General features: G+C 38.9%; 1 protein-coding gene across 4 annotated transcripts in view; it reads left to right on the forward strand.

Moving 5' to 3' along the window:
• Znf800 (zinc finger protein 800) overlaps positions 1-22,172 on the forward strand; it is a 50,995-nt gene extending 28,823 nt beyond the window's left edge. For all 4 annotated transcript variants that reach the window (XM_040728516.1, XM_040728517.1, XM_040728519.1 and 1 more), the window contains exon 6: positions 17,310-22,172. In XM_040728516.1, the coding sequence (XP_040584450.1) occupies positions 17,310-17,469 (160 nt within the window). In that variant the 3' untranslated portion in view covers positions 17,470-22,172. The remainder of the gene's footprint in view (positions 1-17,309) is intronic.
• Positions 22,173-22,739: the final 567 nt, after the last annotated feature.

Genomic DNA, 22,739 nt, shown 5'->3' on the forward strand with positions numbered 1-22,739 from the left:
AGTAGAATTGCCATGCCTAACTTTTTATGGTGCTGAGGATCTGAACTCAGGTCCTATGCTTGCACAGTAGGCACTTTACCTATCTCCTCAGCCCCAAACTGTTAATTTTTAAGGGTTAGCATTTTTTGAGCTTCTCTCTAGACGAGGTAACTAGTGATCAGTAACATAGTATCTAAACCACAGATGCTGCAAAATAGATGTGGGCTTGGATCACCAGCTACCACCCAGTTTGTCTAGTATCTAAAAGCTCTTGTGTGATTGCACTCATTTAAAAGGCTGTCAGGACCTTTCATTCCTCTTCTGGTTGCAAGCACATAATTTTGTTTGGCTTGTATCTGGTAAAGGAAGGAGGTTTTTCTGAAAGTTATGTGGGGAACGTAAGGGAGAAGAAAGTGGCGAGACCTTGTGGAAATCCAGTCAAATTGGCTTCACTAGGTTTCCATTTGGTAGGTGATACGAAAGCTGGGGGCAAATCGATGCAATTATAGTGATTGGGTGTTGCTGTCTTGGCAGCAAGCAGTGTAGCCCTTCTAAGAGTCACTTAAAAAGGATATCTCATTCTGTGTCTTCTTAGTATAGTTGTAGCTGCCCCATTATTTCTGCCTCCTGTCTTTTCTGAACCTTTTAGCTGCTTTCCTTCTTCATGTAGGTTGCCAGGCTCTCAAGAGAAAGTGATTGGTTGAGTTAGGTATATTTGAGCAAATTTCTCTGTCATGTTAGGTTTCTTCATAAGTTGCTGGCTAGTGTATAGTGTAGTGGTCTTTGGACATTTTTTTGTTTTTTTTGCTGCTGGTCCTGCCATGTGATCATTTTGGGAAAGTCGGCAGCATAAAACATGGTCCTGAGCCCAACAGAAGGAATTTTTTTTGATGAGAATATTTAAAGGATAATGCTAGAATATAATAAGGTCTGGAATATACATGAAAACTTTAGTTTAAAGGCAGCCCATGTCCTTGAATGTTACATTAATAGCCTTTTCCTAAGAAACTATGGGAGCTATTATCAACGCTTGCAGTTCCTACTAATGGGTCTGATGCATTTCCATCTTTGGCTTTGTAGAGTCATAGAAATCCTGATAGTTTAACGGAAAAAGAGCCCTTGTGTTTCCTATAGCAGCACTTAGGTCATTCTGTAACAAGTTGTTACTATTTGCCAGACACTTTGTTACACTGTACAGTTTGACCTGGCAGTTTGGTTAGCCCTAAATATTTAAGGCATTGTTCTTGCTTTTCTGTTTGTGCTTTTGGAATTTGACTTACTATGATAGCTGCTTTATATTCTGTTAGTCATTTTTTCCACAAAAGATAGTATAATAGTGTCCGTGATGTACCTGGCACTATTCTGCTCTTTTGGCGAAGAGAATAATGTCATTGTTAAAGCATGAACTTTGCAAACTCAGGTACAAGTGTTGGCTCATTTATTTAAAGTTTTGTTCTTTGGGCAAGCTACTTATTAACCTCAGTTTTTTGTCTATAAAACAATAATAATAGAGACTATCGTCTACTTAGGTTTGTTGTGGGAATTTTAAAAATGATACAGTATATATAAAGAGTTCACATATATTGCATTTGATACACTTTGCTTCCTTGATTAGTCAGAAATAATTGTGACTCTTGTAGTGATCACTGAAACTGCTGTCAAGTTACTGCTGAAATACTTTCTAGCACCTAGCTCCTGTGGTTATCTTTCTTGGCCATTTGTCGTTCGTTGCATTTTGAGGGGGTATTACTCTTGACTGTTGAGTGAAAAGTCAGATGTAACATCAGTGATAAAGCCAAGATACATAGCAGTTCATTAAGTTAGAGCAAACCATTGTTTTCTGGACTGGGGTGTGGTGGAATGCTGGAGTTTGATGCTGTTTTTGCAGAACTACTTGATAGTTTGCTTCTTGACTGTTAGCATCCTATTCAACAATATGTTGTTCTAAGTCATGAACTCAGGGACGCCTTCCCTCATTCCATCCCTTTGTCCCTCCTTTCCTTTCCCTATCCCTCCCTTTCTCCACTAGACATTCCATTTCTTTTTTCTTGGTACACATTATGTGGGTGTATGAACATATTTACAGACAAGTGTTGCCTTGTCTTTGTGTGACCAGTGCTTTGTGCTATATACATGGTACATGACAGGTGGTAAGAGGTGGTTAAAGGAAGGGAAGAAAAGAACTGTACGTCATTAATTTCTGGTTTACCAGTAGTCTACAGTCCACTGGCTTTACTTCATCATCTAATTCATATAGCCTCAACCATGAGTTGCTATTCAGGTCTGCTATTGTGGCTTCTGCCTACATTCTTTGTCTGACTCTCCCAGTTTATGTCATTGCTATTAAGTAATGGTTACAAGTTCAAACTTAGAGAAGTGCTATATTGACTGCTGATCTGTAATCAATTACTATTTTGACTGCTAATCTATAATTAATTGCATACTGTATGAGTATGCTTTTGATAATTTTTTGATAATTAAGATTTACCTTTATTTTATACCTGTTGAATTTTATTAAATACAACCCCCCTTTGCAATAAGTCAAACTTATTGTCCTTTCACACTCATTCCTCCTTATGTATTAATGGTTAGTAGTTTATGTGTTAATAGTTTTCTTATTTGCCCTTCCAGTTACCTGGCTAATCAGAATCCTGAAAAGAACTTTGACATTTTCGCCTTGCACTTTTGCTGTCCTTACTCCTACTGTCTCTCCCATTAGTAGCTTAGTGTAGATTGCGTTTCTTACATTCTCTTTTGTAATAGTCTTTTAACCAACCTTTTTTTCTTACCTCTCCTTTGTGCTGTTGCCAGAGCTGATTTCCTAAAACACAGGTTGTGCTGTTTGTCCATTGCTTGACTAATACACATCCTTTAAGTATCACCTTCAGTGTTGCTTCTCAATAAAATGTTTCTCCTTGTAGTTCAGTATCCTCCTCTTTTGCTTGTGTCACCTAATCAAGTTCGTAGCCGTGCTTATATTGTGAATTGATTTCTTTAATGTGTGCCTTTCCACTGAAAAGGTTTATGTAAGGTAGATGTTACTTCCATGTTTAGCACAGTAGGTGGGACAGCGGTGGCTAAACGCTGTAGCAAAAGTGAATGGGTGAGAACATAAGGTGAGAATGCTATGGGACCCTAAGCTCCTTACACTCTCATAGACCCTGGTTGTGTGCTCACCTTTTGATATAATCATGGCCTTCTTCCTTTTGTTTTACACTTATTCCCCCCAGAGATGGGAGTCAGTACTTACATTGCCCCACACTACAATGCAGTGATGGAAATGTCATCTTTTCCTAACCATAGATAGCATCATGATTCAGTTAAGGCAGTTTAGAGTTACTCTTGTCTCATTCAGGTAATTCGCATTTCTGAGGAAACTCAGACAGGTAGCAGGTTATTAGATACTCTTCCTGTGCATTTTCTCCAGAAATCTTTTTGGGATAGATGGCTTTGAAGGCGGAGCTTGGAATGATTGTCTGTGTAGTAAGTCTGTACACTTTGAGATCAGAGAATTCAGGGTTTGGGAAAGACCCTTCTACTTCTATTGCATGGAATACTTTGAGAAGAATTGGTATAAGCTGTTCTTTGAATTTTTGGTAGAATTCTGCACTGAGGCCATCTGGACCTGGACTTTTTTTGGTTGGGAGACTTTTGATGACTGCTTCTATTTCCATAGGTCTATTTACATTGCTTATCTTTTATTGATTTAATTTTGGCAGGTGATAGCTATCCATTAAATTGTACATTTCTTTTAAATTTTCGAATTTTGTGGAGTACAGGTTTTCAAAGTATGACCCAATGATTCTCTGGATTTCCTCAGAGTCTGTTGTTATGTCCCCCTTTTCATTTCTGATTTTGTTAATTTGCATGTTCACTCTCTGCTGTTTGGTAAGTTTGGACAAAGGTTTGTCTATCTTGTTGATTTTCTCAAAGAACCAACTCTTCGTTGCGTTGATTCTTGGTATTGTTTTCCTAGTTTCTACTTTATTGATTTCAGCCCTCAATTTGATTATTTCCTGGCGTCCACTCCTCCTGGGGGAGTTTGCTTCTTTGTGTTCTAGAGCTTTCAGCTGTGCTGTTAATTCTCTAATATAACTGTTCTCCAGTTTCTTCATGTGGGCACTTAGTGCTATGAACTTCCCCCGTAGCACTGCTTTCAAAGTGTCTCATAGGTTTGGGTATGTTGTGTCTTCTGAGATTACTGCAGTGCTTCGTAATTACCTCCATAATTATGCTGAAAAGGCCATTTAAAGGGCTGTATCCATTTCTGTGTCTTAGGTGCCCAGTACAGCATCTGCTACACATATTGTAGTGTATACAATACGTAGTATTTGTGCAGGAAATGGGCCTTAGATGGAGACTGTCAGTTTAGTGATCTCTAAAACTGCTCCAGAAATATCCCATGACCATTTCTTTGTTATTGAGAGAAGCATTCCTAATTTGTATCTTTATTTATAACTTAATTTAGATTCTAAACACATTTGCATACTTGGATTATATGGCTCCAGTGACAGTCTGTAAAATTGTTTTTTCATATTTTGGTTGAGTAGTATGACTAATATTTCTCTCTTGGATAATTATTACCATGTTGTTAAAAAATTCCACAAATTTGTGCTAGTGGTACCTCGTGATGTAATATATATATATCAACAAAGAGTCAGTGTGAATGGATCCTTTTAGAGGAGTGATTCTCAACCTTCCTAATCCTATAACCTTTTAATACAATTCCTCACATTATGCTGATCCCCACCCATAAAATTATTTTTATTGCTGCTTCATAACTAATTTGCTACTGTTGTGCATCATAATGTAGTATCTGTGATTTCCAATAGTCTTAGGTGACCCCTGTATAGGGTCTCTTGGTATCAAAGGGGTCACAACCCACAGGTTGAGAACAGTTGCTTTAGAGACAGGCATCCTTTCGGTTGACCTCAGCTTTTCTGTAGAGGGGGGTTATTCATCTCATGTAACAGAGTTTTTGAAAAGACACACGTCACCATTTACCATATCTTACACTATAGAATGCCTGCAATACTGTGAATGTATATCGTACTTTCAAAGTACAAGAAAGGTTTGATATTTAAAGGAATTCTATAAAGCCAGTTTCTTGGGGTATGTTAGTGGGTGGTTAGTTAATCAGGATATGACCTGGATTGCTTATGAAAAGCTGAAACTAGAAACAACAGGTACCTGGGCTTTCTACTTGTCTATATACTGTAGTTTCTGGTGGTGGAGCTCATGCTATGCACAAGTTATGTCAGTCTCAAATGCTTGAGACTAGAAGTATCTCAGATTTGGGATGCTGTTCGATTTTGGCATATTAGACAATAGGATACCTTAAGAATGGGTTCTAACATCAAAAGTGAAGTTCATTTGGGTTTTAGAGACAGCGTACATAGAATCTGAAGATATTAAAAATTATTATTTTAATGTGGTTGCATTTTGATTGTGATCCATCATATGAAGTCAGGTTGGAATTTTCAACTTGTTTTGTCATTGGCACTTAAAAAGTTTCTGACTTTGGATTTTGGATCAATATGCCTGTTGTGTGTTGTAAAAATGTAGCCAGGTGGTGGTAGCGCATGTCTTTAATCCCAGCACTCATTGAGGCAGAGACAGAGTTCCAGGACAGCCAGAGCTATATAGAGAAACCCTGTCTCAAAAAACAAAAACAAAACAAAAAATATTGTAAACTTCCTGTAATTAATCATAGGCCCAAATCCTTTCAGTTTCCTGTCATCAGCTCCAGGGAAATTGGGTTCTTTTAAATTCCTTTTTTTTGTTTGTTTCTTTGTTTTGTTTTTTGTAACTGGGTTTCTTTGTGTAGCCTGGCTGTCCTGAGACTCACTCTGTAGACCAGACTGACTTGAACTCAGAGAGATTCACCTGCCTCTGCCCTGAAGTGAGTACTGAGGTTAGAGGTGTGTGCCACTACCGTCTGTCTGGGTTCTTTTAAATTCTTATCAGCAAAGGTAATTTAGTTATTTAAAGACTATAAAACTATGTCTACCTTTATACTGGACACATCAAAAGAACCCGGAAGCAAAACAGAAAACTAGTTTTGTTTGTGGGCTGTGATAGATGACAAGAATTTTACCACTGTGACTGCAGTGTCGTGGGGTTTGCAGGGTGGTGCAGAAAGGTGTTTACCAGCTACTGATGCACAGGCATGTAGTCAAACAGGTGTGTGTTAGGTCTCATTAACCCAGATTCCTAGCTGAGGCACACTTTGGATCATGCTACCGAAAGAGGTTATTACTTGTCAGACAAGTTGTGTCTGAAGTTTGGAATTATTTCCCATTTGGAGGTTAAAATTTTGTTAAAACTTTAATGAGTAGAAGATGAGAGAAAATTTAAAATATCAACAGTGAAGTTAGTATTATAGTAATACATGAATTACATTTCTTTAGACAGGATCTTGTTATATAGCTTAGACTGGTATGAAACACACTATGCAGTTTAGGCAGGACTTGAACTCAAATCCTCCTGCCTCATCTTTCACTTGCTGGTATATGTCACCGTCAGCTATCAAAAGGCAAAGACTTTCACAGAATATGTATTCTACAGCTTTTGCTGTTTTGTATCGTTCCTTCTGTAGACATCTTGAGCTCAGCTTTCGGTGTGGTAGACTCGGATGCTAGGGATACGGAGGTTTGCTATTGCTCCTTTCAGGTATTGTAAGAAAGGAGTGCACTGTGAGGACACAAAGGTGTAATCTTATGACATGCTGGGGTTGAGAAAGTCACTTTCAGTTCCTAAATTCATCCTTGAGGTTTGAAAGAGGTAGGCACAAAAAGTTTGATTAAGAGACTAGAAACTATATTTAGATTAAGTGAAGGAATATGAGACTAGACAATGGCCAAGTTAAGATGCTATAGACCAGTAAGTACTTTGAATTACATTTTCAAGATTAGGAGTAGCTATTTAAATTGGGTCTTCTATAGCGCTGTGGAGACAAACGTGGGGTGAAAAGATGTATGTGGTGGGAAAATTAATTATGAACCAGTTTCATGTAAGTGGCAGAAATTTAGGTAATGGCAATGAGACGAGAGAGAAGACTTTCAACACAGTTTCAGGAGTGGAATTATGTGGACAAGGGAGATAAGAAACGAACCCTGACGATTCAGGCATTCTGGTTGGGCAGCATTCTCCAAGGTAGGGAATTCTGGAGGAGGAGAATGAATTAACTTTTGGTGTGTTGAGTTTGAGGTTCTTCTCCAGAACATTCAGGTTAGTGGTCAGGAGAGACTGCCCAGGGGCAGATATTTAGGACCCATTAGTGTTGATGTAGATGTGGAAGCCACAAAGTCCGGAAGACATTACCATATAGAATAATAAGAGTCAATGTATCTGCTACCTCTTGCATTCTTTTGATTTATTTGGTAACTAGGATAACCTGTAGCTTCTATGTTTCTATTTCAGTGGTTCATTTGAGAGATAGTGTCTGACAAGAGTTGGTTATCTCTGTGTCTACCTTGCCATATATAACCGTGTATTTGATATTACCTTAGAAGTGGTACATAAATTGTAGTAGCACGAGGAATGTGAGCTAATTATTCAGAGGGCTTTTGAGGTAAATCTCAGGTACTTACTTTGAAAGACAACCCCTTTAAAGAGAAATATTTTACTTTTAAAGTAAAACAATATGTTAGTGTTCTTGGAATGATTAACTAATTAGTATCTGTAGCCAGAGTATAAGAAGAAAAGATGATATTAAAGGACGACAAGTGATTGAAATATGCTACTCTTGATTTTCAGAACTGCATGCTTTGGGCTTGTGAATTCTTCGATGTTAGAATGTAGGTCATGCATTGTTATATACCTTCCTCTGGGATTCACTGTTCTTTCCTTCTCTCACCTTTCTGAAGGAAGAGCCCAGCAATGAGATTTGCCTTGATCTTGAATCTGAACTCGAATCTGAACTGGATCTGAACAGTACAACAGTTCAGATGGGTGTTCTTGTCCCGATACATGAAGGAGCTTGTTTACTCTAGACCGAGGTCTTCAGGAAGGTACAATGAATAGCTTCTCAGAAGCCAGCAACTCATTGTCATGAACTCTACATTTAATACAGGAAGTGTAAGCCCACATACCTTTTGAGCTATCCACTTTTGGGGACTGACTTGAAAAATCTGATTTTAAAGGAAAAAATTCTCAGAAGACTATATGTTTGTGAAGTTTCAGTAGAGTAAGTTTTATGGATGAGTTGTGACTAAGACTTAAGCTCAACAATAGAATACTAACAGACACGAATTAAAACAAGACAGTAAAACTCCATGATCTATAGAAAATGGGGCTGGAGGTTCCAGTTTTATGTTCTAATGACTTGAACATATCTTTGTTTCTTTTATGTTTTAACTTTGAGTTAATCACTAAGATCACAAAGGCCTGATATCCCCATAATACAACACAAAGCAGACTGCTGTATCACTGAACTGTATTATAACTACATCTTTTATTATAGTTTTAAACATTTAATTTTGTGAACATTGTTCCTTTCCCTCCAAATAGGATTGCCTATATCAACCCATACTCCATCAAAGCACTAGGATATGATTATAAATGTAATAGTACTCTTAGGTGTTTAAAGTATAACAACAAAAACAACAAAACAAAGCCATAGAGTCTAGTTTAGAGTATATTTTCTGACTTGGAGTCCTCACTTGTTTCATGGCATTTTTATATGTGTTGTTCTTTCTTGCCTATATACCAACATTCTAAACAGAAATTTTGTTTGGAAGTTTTTGGAAATTTCTTGCAAGGTTTATCAGTGCAATCAATAGTAGCACACCCACTCTTTGTCCCTCTAACAGTAAGCACCACCAGTGTGTATGGTGTATTTTGTCTATACTTGTTTATACATTGTTTCTTTCTTTACTTTTTTAAGATCAGTACATTACAAAGATAGAAGGGTTTGTTGTTGTTGTTTTATTTTAATTTAGATGACTTTCTTTTTTTATGTAGTAAAACCTAGAGTTTATTTCATTCAGCAGGCCCAGTGCATAATTTTAATGGAAAACTGGCACCTCTTCATTTCCTGGTTTTGTGCTTTGGGTGGAGCTGATTTCTGAGTATGATGGTTACGACAGGAAATAATATGAGGTACCTGCAAGAAAACACTGGGAAAGGTTGCCAAACATTTTGTGTAAGTACATGCCCAGGGTTCTGCCCTACTACAGACTTGGATCTAAGTGCATGCTGATCTTGTAGTTGAGCCTACTCAGTTTCTTTAAATAAGGTCATTTATTTGTATTTATGTGTATGTGCTTATATGTACAGATACATGTATGCACCTGCAGAGGCTGGATGATGGGTGTTGAATTGCCTTGAGCTGGGATTACAGGTGGTTGTTAACTGCTCAATGTGTGCAGCACTGGGACTCTTAAGAGCAGCAAGTGCTCTTAGCCACTGAGCCATTTCTTCAGCCCCTAGTCAGTCAGGTGTGATATATTACTAGCATGCCATAGTTCTCTAAAGAAAATTAAAAAAATAATTTTGAACATTCTTAATGAACTTACTACTTAGAAGCAAACCATGACAACTGAATCATCATAACTACTGCTTACATCACCACCATCATATTAGAAGAGATTCCTGTCTCCACTTTGTCCATGGGGTCACCATCCTTTGCTGATCATGCAGATTTCAAAGCATGCCTTCTGCAACTCTGTTCCTGATGGTTCTAGCCTGCAGAGACTTCTTCCTCCACTGAACTTCCAGCGTCTGCTTTTCTGTTTTCACTTTTACTCTTTGTGATATTTCATTCATATTCATTTTGTTGTGCTTGTGAATCAGATCTAGCCCTTGGAGAGCAAGATTATCCATCAGTTTAAAGCATTGGCTATAAATGAATGAACCACGGGGCCTGACCCCATTTTCCTTGCCTTGCAAGGAAGCTGCTGTGCTTTGGTCTCTTTATAGTGCCTTCTTCATATTCTGTTACTCCTAGTACTAGCTTTATACTTCTACGCCTCCTGTTTTAGAAGATTGTAAATGGTTTTAGGAGATGCTTGGGGTTTGAAAATAAAAGGATGAGTTTCCATATTTTCCTATTTCAGGATCTATTTTTTTAACTATCATAAATACCTCTTTGTGTGTCCATCTAATATTTGTTCATTTTTTGGAATGTGTGTTGGAGGCAATTAGTGTGGATGTGGACTTTTACCTGGTACAGAATAGAAACACTGTCAAGTTTGCAAACCTGAATTCATCCAGACTCTTGATTATTCTGATGTTTCTACAGCCTTCATGGAAACTTCAGGCAGAAATGTAAATAATTACATGATGTAAGCTGCTGCAGAGTAAGGCTTATGATTTTCTTTTGCCAACTAGCATCTCATGTACACCTGTTGAGCCATTATTCTGTTGAAATAAATGTAGATAGAGATATAGAGTCTTACTGCAACCTCATTTTCAGATGGGGAAAATTGGTTGCCCAGGTCTTATGTAGCTACTAAAGAACAGAAAGAAGCTGTCTTGTAAGGGTTGTTTTGTTAGGTAATGACAAGTATATCTGAGAAAGCACATTGCAGAAAGGGTGCCGTGGAAGAGAAGTCTTCCCTCTGCCACATCCATGCTCTTGTTTTCCTTCCCCAGAGGCAGGTGGTTATACCAGTGTTGTGGGCTTTTAAGAGCTGTTTTATGCCTATGCAACCATACACATGTATACAATATCCTAATGCAAGTGGCACCATAACATTCAGATTTGGCATCTTTTTTTAAAAGGCATTTTCAAAAGTATATTTGAAATGGTAGAATCCAGGTATTTTTATTTTTTAGCTGTGAACTTTGCACTTATATACCTCTTAGGGAACTGGATTTTGCTAACCCAAGTGAATATATTTTAAAATAATGACTCATTTCCAGGGTATCATATCGAATCATCTTCTGTTTAATATAATGTACTGTTCATATATTTTAGAGAGAAGAAGTATATCTGTCAGAAAGAAGTCGTGGTTATTGATTTATAATGAATCATGCTAAGTTAAAATTATATTTAGAGAAATTTATATATCAGCTATTACTGCTCATTACCAAAAACAAATCAGAATATTTACTTTTCTGTTTAAAAAAGGGGGGAAATGGCAGAAAGCTGGGCATATAGCTTAGTGGTAGAGCTCTTGCTTAGTGTAAGTGAAGCTCTTGGTTCAGTCCCTAGTACAAAGCAAAATAACAGCAAAGACCTAAGAAAGAAATAGTAGGAATTTTTTGGGAAATTTGTTTTTAGACTTATATAAAAGTCTGTATGGTACCAGGCGGAGATGGCGCACGCCTTTAATCCCAGCACTCGGGAGGCAGAGACAGGTGGATCTTTGTGAGTTCGAGGCTGGGCTGGACTGACAGCCTCCAAAACAATACAGAGAAACCCTGTCTCGTAAAACTAAAAAAAAAAAAAAAAAGTCTGTATGGTAATGTGCAAATAGTCAGTCTTAGGACCAGTTTGCGTGTGTGGATGGTATAGATATGTATTTGTGTGGAGATGTTCATGTGGATGTAGGCATATGGATGTAGGCATGTGGATGTAGGCATGTGGATGTAGGCATGTGGATGTAGGCATGTGGATGTAGGCATATGAACGTGTGGATGTGGAGGTTGGAGGTTGATCCTGGCTGTTTTTCCAAATTGCTTTGCACTTTTTTTTTTCCCGGATGGCTTTTCCCTGAATGAACTCCCTGGAGTTCATCATTGACTGAGCTGGCTGGCTGCTGAGCTCCAGGGATCGTTCTGTTTCCAACCTTCCATGGGTGGTATTCTAGATGCCCTGACTTTTACATAGGTGCTAGATATCCATATTCAGTCTCTAAGAACCACCTGTTCCTAGATCATCTAAAGAATTGCAGTTATGAAACCAGCCTCTCAAATACTGGTGTGTGAATATCACAGTGCCAGTTTTTAATTTACACCAGAAAGTATAAGGTGCAGTGGCATCTAATATTCATAGTCAGTACATTTTCCTTCAGTAGGCAAATTTGGGAAAGCAAATTATAATCAGTTCCTTTTTAAAATTTTCCTTTATTGAAAACATTTTTCCATACAATGTATCCTGATTATGGTTTCTCCTCCTTCTGTTCCTGCCAGTTCTTCCCCAACCCCTCTCCCATCCAGATCTGTTTCTCACTGGAAAATAAATAGGCTTATAAGGGATAATAATCAAACAAGATAAAATAAAAACAAACACATTGGAATAGGCCAGAAGAAATAGAAGGAAAAGAGATCCAAAAAAGGCACAAGAAATAGATTCAGACACAGAGACCCAGTATTTGCATACTCATTCCCATAAAAACATAAATCTGGAAGCCATAAACATATGTGCAGAAGACCTGTAGAGTAAAAAAGGAGAAAAAAATAAAAATAAAAAGATAAATTAGAAAAGAATTTGTTGACTGTTAGCTGTCTACTGCTGGGTATGCAGCCTACCCTTAAGAGTGCTTTGTTTCCTCGGTACACCTGGGTATCAGTTGGAGATAGCCTCTGGGTTATGGATGGGGGTGTGTGCTCACTGCTCCTTTTAGCTCTAGGACCTCATCTGGTGGAGTCCAAACCGTGCACACCCTGTGCATGTTGCCTCAGTCTCTGGAACTCATGTTGATTCAGAGGGCCTTGTTTCCTTGGTGTGCTCCATCTCTTCTGGCTCTTACACTGTTTTCAACTCTTCTGCAGGGTCCCCTGAGTCTGAGGGGAGGGATTTGATAGCGACACCTCATTTATGGCTGAGGGCTCCAAGGTCTCTCATTCTTTGCACAGTGTCTGGCTGTGAGTCTCTGCATTTGCTCCCATCTGCTGCAGGAGGAAGCATCTCTGATGATGACCGAGCAAGGCACTGATCTATGAGTACAGCAGAATGTCATTAGGAGTCATTTTATGACTACAGGTTTTTGCTTTGTTTTATTTTAGTACAGAAGCATTTAATTTCACCCTGGGTCCCTGGGCTGTCTAGTCTCAGGGTCTTAGTCACACAAGCAGTGTTGGGTATGGGTTCCTTACATCACATCAGGGGTTGGCTGGCCACTCCCGTAAGCTTTGTGCCACCGCCACACTTAGCACATCTTGCAGGATACTACTGTAGATGGAAAGGCTTGAGGCTGGGTACTTGGGTGCCTTCCTTTGATCAGTTTTCTCAGTACGTGAGGGTTGGGGCAAATAGGGCAGACTAAGTTTCCCAGCTTGTGCAAGGGGGAGCAGGGGTTCCACTTGAACAATTCTGAATAGTTTTCAATCTTCCAATTCTTCCTTTTCATTTCCTTCCTCAATTTGTCTTTAATGTGGGCTCTCTGAACTAATTAGGGTAATATCACTTCACTCTGAGTTATTTTACAACTTTTTTGTATTTAAGATATTTATTACTTTTGAATTTTAGTTTCTTGTACCCAAATACTATGTTCCCCATGTTTCTTCCATCTATGATATTAATTTGTTGGGATGTGATCTTAATATTACTGCTTGGCTTCATAGTATATATGAGTTTGTGTTTTATTTGAGTGAATGGTGGTTGTGACTTCTTCCGTCTAACCATGTCATTTGCATTGTAAACTCTGATTCATTTCTCTCTTACATAGTAGATAATTATTTTTAAAATGGAGGCAGTGTTGGGAGTTGGCCATAGTGTTGGGAGGTAATGACTGGAAATCTAGGAGTAGAGATAGAATGTTGATTAATTCAGCAGGCAACAATGACATTGCTGATCTGGCAATCACTCTATAGGCAAATCAAAATTTTCTGTGTGGATGTGAATACAGAAAGATGATTCAGACGAGTCACCCTCATAACAATAAATGCTGTCAATGTTCGTCTACACCCATCTGGAGGATGGAATTGGTTTTTGTTTTTTGTTTGGTTTTTGAGAAGCAAGATAGAATGGAAATGGTAGAGAAATCACTATAGACTGCCCTAGTGGTTGTGAAAATATAGATTATTGTGCTAATGGTCTCAGAGCAAGAATTAAGGAACAGCCAGAGACCATAAGAGGAACAGATCATTTCAGACTATAGTGATCAGAAAACTGGCAGGAGAGAGAAAATGAGAACTTAAATAGTAGGAGGAGACTCCCCATCCCTTTAAAGAGTTAAGTGACAAGAAGAGCACACAGGTGGGAAACTTTTTTAAAGGGAATAAGAACAAAAATATTTTGGCTCAAATTTTCTAAAATAATGGTCGGTAAGAGAGAACTGATGTATGTTTTTCAGATACCTTGGAAAAGCAGGCAGCAGTGCCGGTTTTCTTTAGCATGTAATGGGATGAAACTTGATGCCTCTCAGTGCACGCATTTTGTTTCCATGTCTGTTTTCGTATCAGCAAATAAGTTCATTTCAGAAAGCTGGACGACTGTCAGTATCCTCTAGGTGCGTTTAAGTAAATAATCCAGTGGAAGGGAAAAAGGCATAGACTAAGAAGGGTCGGTTAGATGCTGCACCTGCAATGCCAGGCACCGTGGCTTCTGGTTTGTGAGCACTAAGAACTGGAACATACGAATGTACCTCATTCCTTAGCGTGTCAGCAGCAGCCACTGTCTTTCCAGGAGGTCTTGCCAAGAAACAGGAACAGGATGTATTTTCTCTGTACTACACAGAGATTTTCTGACTTAGCTGGGCACTTACTTGAACTTGATGGGAGAGGATATAATGTGTGTTGGTTCTAACATGAGTCTGGGGGAATTTGGTTGTCCCATTATACGGGCTAACTTAACCTTGCAAGACACTATAAAATTCTGTGTTTGAGCTTTACATACCTTGGTGAGTCAAGGTTTTTAGTACTTGTTCCCCGGGGAATGGCTCAGTTGATACAAAGATGAAGGACATTTTGCTGTGATACAGGCCAGATCACAGATTTAACTAGTAAATCAAATCTCATCAAGACTTACTACTGAGCAGTTAAAACCTTTTAAATTACAGGACCCCCCACCACTACCACCCAGGAAGCATCAATTTTCCACTCTTATGAAAGTAGCAGTGTGAGGGAAGCAGCTGCTTGTTCTCACGTTTGTATTCAGGAAGTCAGTTTCTATCATTCTTTTTTTTTTTTTTTTTTTTTTTTTTTTGGGGGTTTTCGAGGCAGGGTTTCTCAGTATTGTTTTGGAGCCTGTCCTGGAACTCACTCGGTAGACTAGGCTGGTCTCGAACTCACAGAGATCCGCCTGCCTCTGCCTCCCTTGTGCTGGGATTAAAGGCGTGCGCCACCAACACCCGGCTAGGAAGTCAGTTTCTAAGAGCGGTTGTGTGCAGGCTTCTGGAAGATGACATTTTTAGGCAGAGCCTTGGACTGGTCTTTGGCTCTCCTGAAAGGTTAACAGCTATTGATTCATCTAGTGTGGAGACAGTGGTATGCTTTTATGAATCTGACAGGAAATGAAATGGTTCATCTGAAGAATATGAGAAGAAAACCTGGCAGATCTGCAGAGCAGTTTAGGGATTCACGTTAGCCTTGGGGTCTGACTATCCTAATAATGGGAAACTAATTTTCTAGATAATCCTTATCAGAAATAGAAACTTGACTATCTATCTGTCTGTCCACCTACCTATTATCTACCTATTTATTTGCTGTTATTGTTTGAGCAAAGCCCCTAAGACATAATACACATTCCAAAATGATAAATTGAAATCAGGGCCAGTGAGATAGCTCAGTGGAGAAAGATGCTTGCTACCAAGCCTGACAACCTGACTTCAAACTTTGGAACCCAATGGTGGTGGCAGAGAGCCAGCTCCCACAAGTTGCTATTGGACCTCCACATGCCCTGGAATACATATACAAAATAAATAATTTTTAAAAATTAAGAACAACTAATTTGAAATCATTTGGCAATTGTTAGATTTTTAAGAGCTAATGCATTCTTTAAAAAAAAGGCTCTTACAGCTTTCATTTTGTTCAGGAAGTTAACTCAAATGTTTGGCTTTTTAGCTTTGTTCTTTTTGTAAGTTTTATTTCTGCTATTGATATTATATATATGTGTATATATATATCTGCTATGTGATTATATATATATATATACTCCTAAAGCTGTGTCTTTGGGCATGATAATTCTATCCAAACCCTTCAGAGTGTAGGAAATTTGGAGGTGGTGTGGTTAATTATGGAGCAGATGCCCTTAAACACCTAACCTTTGATGAGCTTATCACCGAATAAAATCCATCTGACAACCCTGAAGTTGTTTTAACTTAAAATAATTTTGAAGTTTATGTTACAATGGATTTTTCTACTTATTAACAAAGTGCTGGCACACATCCCTTTTGTAGATCCCTGGGATAATTTAGCTGAACAGATTCCCTCAATGACCAATAGTTAGTTAATAGTTCATGTAATATTTTACTTTTCTTTAGGTTGAATGCTTTCAGATACAGGGAACATTACTGAAACTGAAACACTGGTATTACCTAAAATGTTTGTTCCAAAAGCATGGTAGGTTTTTCTGTTTTTGGCATACCATGTTCCGAAGTCTAAGGAAATTACAAGTTGAAATTAACTCATCAAAAGCACAGAAAACTTTTTTTCCTCAAGTAGAAATGACTAGAATGAAATATGGTATAAGTTTGGGAAAGACAGTGGTTTTGATTAACTGTTGAACGTTTAAGGGATAAACTACTCTAATACTGTGACTGACACAGAGCTTAGAGTGAAGATAAGTGATCTCAGTGAACCCATTTTTTAAAATCTCTTTATGCCTATCGCTTTGCTACCCTGTATAACTTCATAAATTCATAAGCAGAATAAAATTTAAAAACCATTAAGTTTTTATTTTAACAGTGAAATATACTTAGTGTATAATTTTGGAAGTCATAAATAAAATGAAAATAAAAACTATCTGCAGCCTACTACCTGATGCTAACAGCATATTGTTTTCTCAATCATTTTATAAATTTGTGTTGCCTGAATACACAAGTGTATACGATCACACTCTACAAATTGCGATTAAATTGATTTTTTCATTGACTACTTTCCCGTACTGTTAGGTAATATCTGACAGTATTATTTTATTAGCAAGTTAGTTCGCATTATAAGATTGTAATACTTTATTGTCAGATATGAACAATTTCCAATTTTCTATTTCCCCATTTTCTATTACGGATATTGCACAGAACACACTTTGAAATTTTGTTTGCATTCATAGCTTTTCTTTAAGGAAACATTTTTTGTAAAGAGTTTGTGGGTCAAGCTCAGGCGGGGTTTGCTGACTGCAGCCACCCTGCCCGTCGCGGGGTGCCCGGCTCCTGCACGCAGCTTTACCTGGTGGGTGCGGGGACGCGGCGCCTCAGCCCCGGGCTGCGCGGTTCCCGCTCGTTGCTAACCGGCGTGTCTTTGTCTTTCCTCCTTGGGGTCCGCCGCGCCCGTGGGGGCCGAAGCCTGGCGAAGCCGTCGCCCCGCAGCGCCGCCATCTTGCGTCCGCCCTCGGGCGCCGTCACCACGCGCCAGGCCGCCTCCAGCTGCCGCGCCAAGCTCCGCGGCGCCGCCAGGGAGCGCCAGCACCCGGCGCGCGCCCTGGGCAAGTCCGCCGCCCCGTGACGCCGCCGCGCGCTCCCGCGGCCGCGCGCCCCGCCGTCCCCCGGCCGTCCCGGGTCGTCTCTGCAGACGCCGCGTCCTGGGCCGCCTGGGCGTCGTCGTCGCCGGCCCGAGCTCCTCCGCCGGCCCCTGCTGCCGCCGCCTGCCCTGCCCCTCGGGACGCCCGGCCACCCCACTCTCTGCTACGTGCCACGCGTTTCTTCAGGTCGCCTGCAAAACTCCGGCTTCTTTGAAAAGCTCTCCGCACACAATTCCTTTTTCCGTATCTCTTGTAACGACTCCCTGTTCCCATGCAGATGCTTTTCATTATCAGTTCTTCGACGCCAACTCCGTTTTCTTCACCTTAAAGCCTCAGCAAGCTCCACTTCCCACTCCCATCTGCCCGAAGATTCCTGTTGTCTAAATTCTTGAGTTGTATCATGCACAACCGTAACTGAGCTCGAACTTTAGGCTTTCTCCTCCCTGTGACTAATTACCCTTTCTTTCTTTGGAATCAATGCTTGTTTCCAAGGACCTAGCTCGTCATCTTTAGAAGCTGCATCCTCTCTAGAGTATTGTCCCATGGTGATCACAGGAACGCGCCTCTCAAAGCTGCTCCGGGAAGGCTTGTTGGCTGAGTCCCCCAGCCCCCCTTGTTCTTCCAGGGACTCCGTCCCTGGGCTTACTTTACTTCGAGGCCGTGCTTCTCCTGGGCTGTTCCCAGTGACTGGTCACAGCCAAGGTAGCCGTGATGTTCATGTGACATACATGATCCCTCAATGAGCTATTTTTGGGTGGGAGCCCCTCAACACTTGGCTGAAACGTTCTTAGGACTGCTGGCTTCAGTCTGTGGCCCCTCTTGCTCTTGCCTTTCATAGGTGAGTCAGACCAGCCTATGGCACGAAGGTTCTTTTCTCTCCCCTTGTGTCCCCTCACCACATCTGCTGCACAGTGACTTTTGTCTTGGTGTCTGCTGCTAGGACCTGACACTCCAGACATTCCATTCTTTGATAACCATTTTCCTATCTTGAGTTCTTTGTTAAGTGATCTCATTTTTCTACTGTTGAGCCGGCTATGTCTTGGAACTATTTCCTTGACTAGCCCAGATTCTGTAGTCCATTATAATCATGCCTTGAAAAGCAATGCTCTCAGCACTCTCAAACCTCAGTTTCTCCCAAGTTATTTTCCTAGCAAAAAGTAATCCAACCCTGGCTGTATGTACCTCCTGTCTTGCACTGACCTGACTGGAACAACTGACCATTTCCATTAAGAAAATCACAAAACCCAACCGACCTGTTCTACTTTCAACACATTATTGCAAATCTTAAATCGGTGTTTTTCCTATGGTTGTCTCAGACCCCCACATCTAGACCTACTGTTTCTATCCTTAGAGTGTCCCTTTGGTTTCTTATTTCTCTGAGAAACAAGAGTTGTACACAGACCTCCTCATCTTCCAGCAGGAAGTGCATGGAAGTGATGTTCCATTTTGTGACTGTGAAGAAAGCTTGAAGGCCAGCCCCTTCTCTCGGCTGTGGGTCTTGTTCTCTTACCTTTTGAATAACTTTAGGTCCTCCTCTTTTTCTCTTCTGCTACCATCATTCCCCTCCTCCTAACCAGTTGTTCAACTATGGCACTGCATTTCAGCCAGTTTTCTAGTCAGAAACCCAGCGGTCACCTCTGTTTCTCTTATGACTAGTTCCTTACAAAGCAGACCATCTAATCAATCAGTTTGATTACTCAAATATGCTTTTTTTTTTTTTTTTTTTTTTTACTTTTGGAGAAAGGGTCTCTATATAGTTCTGGTTGCCTGGGAACTCACTGTGTAGATCAGGTTAGCTTTGAATTTGTAGTGATCTCCCTGCTTCTGTCTCCTGAGGTCTGGAATTAGAGGTGTGCGCAAACACGCCCGACTCGAATCTGTCTTTAATCCGCCTCCTTCCAGATTCAATGCTAGTCTCTCAGTCACCGCTCTTGGCCTACGTTAGTACAGTATTGATAACCTGGTGGGAGCTGCCTTTCTCATCCATTAAATCAAGTAAGTTATTGGCTATAGAATAAAAATGAAGCTCCTTTCCATGGCTCGAAAAGTCTTGCACCATCCGACCCATTTTATTTCTCCAACATCTCCTGTTCTCTTCTCTTACTGTTTACTATTTTTGTGGCCATGCTAGTTCCACCAGCAGGCCAAGCAAGATCTTTCCCATACCTCAGGGCTGGGCTCAGTAAAGGCTCCTGTTTCTAAGAGGCCCTTCAGGGCCGCCCTCTCCTCCATCGCAGAGCGCCCTCTAGAGGGCTGCAAAGGTTGGAGAGAGGCCTGCATGGAGCATCCCACTGCAAGTAGTCATGGCCTCCCAGTCATTTCCTGTCCCCATTCTGTGTCTGTGATCTTATTTATTTGTTTATCCTGTTTCATTTCCTTCTCCCCACACCAGAATGTATGAAGGAAGAGACTGTGTGTGGATGTCTGGATTATTCAACACTGCATTCTCTGCCCATAGCAATTTGGTGCATATTAGATGCACAACAAATGTCTGTTGAAGGGATAAATGGATATATATGCTAATTTTTCTGTTGTGGATTCGCTTTCTATTGACTTAGTAAGAGGTATTTATATATTAAAACCACTCATCATTTGTTTATTCTGTTCGTTGCAGACATTCTGCCCCTTTTCCAGTATGTGCCATTTAAATTCTTGATGTCGGATATATAGAAGAAGCACTGTGTTTTTCATAACAATAAATTTCTCTTATGCACTCCGCATTTGGTGATATGTTTAAAAATATCTTCTCCGTGTCAGTGTTACATGTATATTTGTTTCCTTTTATTTTCATTGTTTAGATTTAAATATTTTTCTCTAAATGGAATTTATTTTTGCTATAGGTATGATTAAGGGCCTAAATATTTATTTAGTTATCACATCATCACTTACTGAAAATTCTTTTTTACTGTTTTGAATAGTTCACGTTTATAATATAGTAAGTTCTTATCCCTAGAGTGGTTTCTGGAGTTGTCACTTGTTTGTGTCCCTGAAGTCTGTTTACTGCTGCCATGGTTTCAATTGCTTTACTCTGTGTTTACCATGAAGTAATTAATACTCCTACTTTTAAAAGATATTTTTGGGTTTTGGCCATGTTTTTTTTTTCATTTATTCTCCTCAATTAAGCTTTAGTCATATTTTGGTAAAGTCCAGAAGAAAGTCTACTGTCATTTTGTTTAGGATTGCTTTAAGATTGTGGGTTATTTGAGAAAGATTGTAAAGTTTACACTCTGAAGTCTCCTGTTGAGGAACTTGTCATGTGTGCAGGTTGCTGAAGAATCTCATATGTCTTTCAGCACTTTTGTTAATGTGCTGTAAACTTATTTGTTATATTTCAGCTGTTTTACATTTTGTTGCTATTTGACTGTGATCATTTCCCCCCTATTTTTAAGAGCTTCTATGGAAGCTATTCCTTGTAGGGTCAATTGATTTGTATTTGATAACTTTTCAGACCTCTCACTAATCCGTACTGATTCTCTTCTACATAGCTGATCATTTTAAGCATAATTAATGACAATTTTGTGTTTCTTTTGCTATGCTTATACCTCATCGAATAAGTGATGGTAATAGATTTGCTCTTATCCTGACTTTTTAAGGAATGCCATCAGTATTTTACCAGATTTTAATGTTAACTACTGGACTAAAATGCAGGCCTTTAGCCAAAGGAAATGATCTTCTGGTTCAAATATACCAAACTTTTTCTGGACGTTCTTGTTGAACTATATTAAACATTCTCAGCAACTAGAGGTTATCGTATGGTTTTATTTTGTGGCCTATTACCACAGTACACCATTATTAAAGAATTTCTTGATGCTGAGCTATTTCTGCATAAGATAAAATCTTTAATCACGGTGAACTTTCCCGCATTTGGAGTATAACAATGCTAAATTCAACTCCCTACATTCTAATTGGGGTTATTACATTTATATTCATGAAAAAGATTAGATTGCAATCTTATATTTTTATAGTCTTCTTTCTTAGCTTCAGAAGGGGAATTTCTGGACTGCTTTAGGTATAAATTAGTAGTAGTGTAGGAGCTGTCTATTCCTTGATGTCTTGGAGGAACCCCCTCATAGCACTGTTTATAAGATAAAAGAGAATTCTCTGAAAATTTTTGAAAACTTCTATGGTTTTGTCCTATACAGGCAGCCATACTTCTTGAATAGCAACTTTAAAATTATATTTTTAAAAGAAAATCATGCATTTTCATAGAATTAAAAATATGTTAGATTTCTGCATATATTTATCTTATAATTAAAAGTATTTTTCTCTGTATCTGTGGCTGTAGTGTTTTTCTTATTTCCTAACATTTTAGTCTTCACCTGTATTTTTTCTTTTATTAGACTTGCCAGTCTTTTTAAGGAACCAACATTTAAATATTTTATAATTCTAGTTTTTGTGTTTATATCAATATAATTATTTATCTCTAATTTCTTTCTTATTTTCATAAGAAAGTTTAGTTGTTTTGTGAATGTTTCTTTGTAACTGATGACTTAGCTGATTTTTAATTTCTTATTTAATAATAGGACATAAGACTATAAACTTACCTCTGGGCACAGCTTTATTATATAGCTTCTTACTGTTATAGTAACTGTCTCTATTTCATTTTTAACTGGTGTAATTTACAATAGTGTTCTGAGTTTTTTCCCTGTTAATTCTGCTTTCCTTAATAAAACTAAGTTTATTAGTATTTATGTTGCTATTTTAATAAAGAGCCATTTTTTTGTTAAGAAGTGAGCTTTAACTGTGAAATGATTTTATCTGAAGCAGCACCATAGAGATCTCCTTTGGAAGATGCCGCCAGCAGTGCTGCCCAGTGTCAACTCTAATTACAGACGGCAGAGCGTAGAGGCATCGCTACTGCTAGTAACTTACAGAAACAGCAATTCCTTCACTGTCCTAGTTGCTCATGTAGAAGTCAAGAAAGATCTAGAAAATGTTTATGGTATCAGGAAACATCAAGTAATATGAAATTTAAAACATAATTAGCAAATTTCCATTCAAATTTATGAAGTCAGGAAGGATTGCATATTTTTCATATGGATGTAGTCTCAAATTTTCTCTTTAGAAAAGCTTTCTTTTAGATTTAGAAAAAGTAGTTTTAAAATGTTTATTTTTCAAATTATATTTCATGTACACAAAGTAAATAAAAACTGTCCATAATGCCATTATCTACTGAAAAGCACTGCTAAAATTTTATTTCTTTCTAAGACACTTTAGTGCACATCTTGTCTCTTTCGCTGAGACAGAGCTAGGT

The sequence above is a fragment of the Mesocricetus auratus genome, unplaced genomic scaffold (genome assembly GCF_017639785.1).
Source record: "Mesocricetus auratus isolate SY011 unplaced genomic scaffold, BCM_Maur_2.0 Super-Scaffold_100019, whole genome shotgun sequence".
Lineage (NCBI taxonomy): Eukaryota > Metazoa > Chordata > Mammalia > Rodentia > Cricetidae > Mesocricetus > Mesocricetus auratus.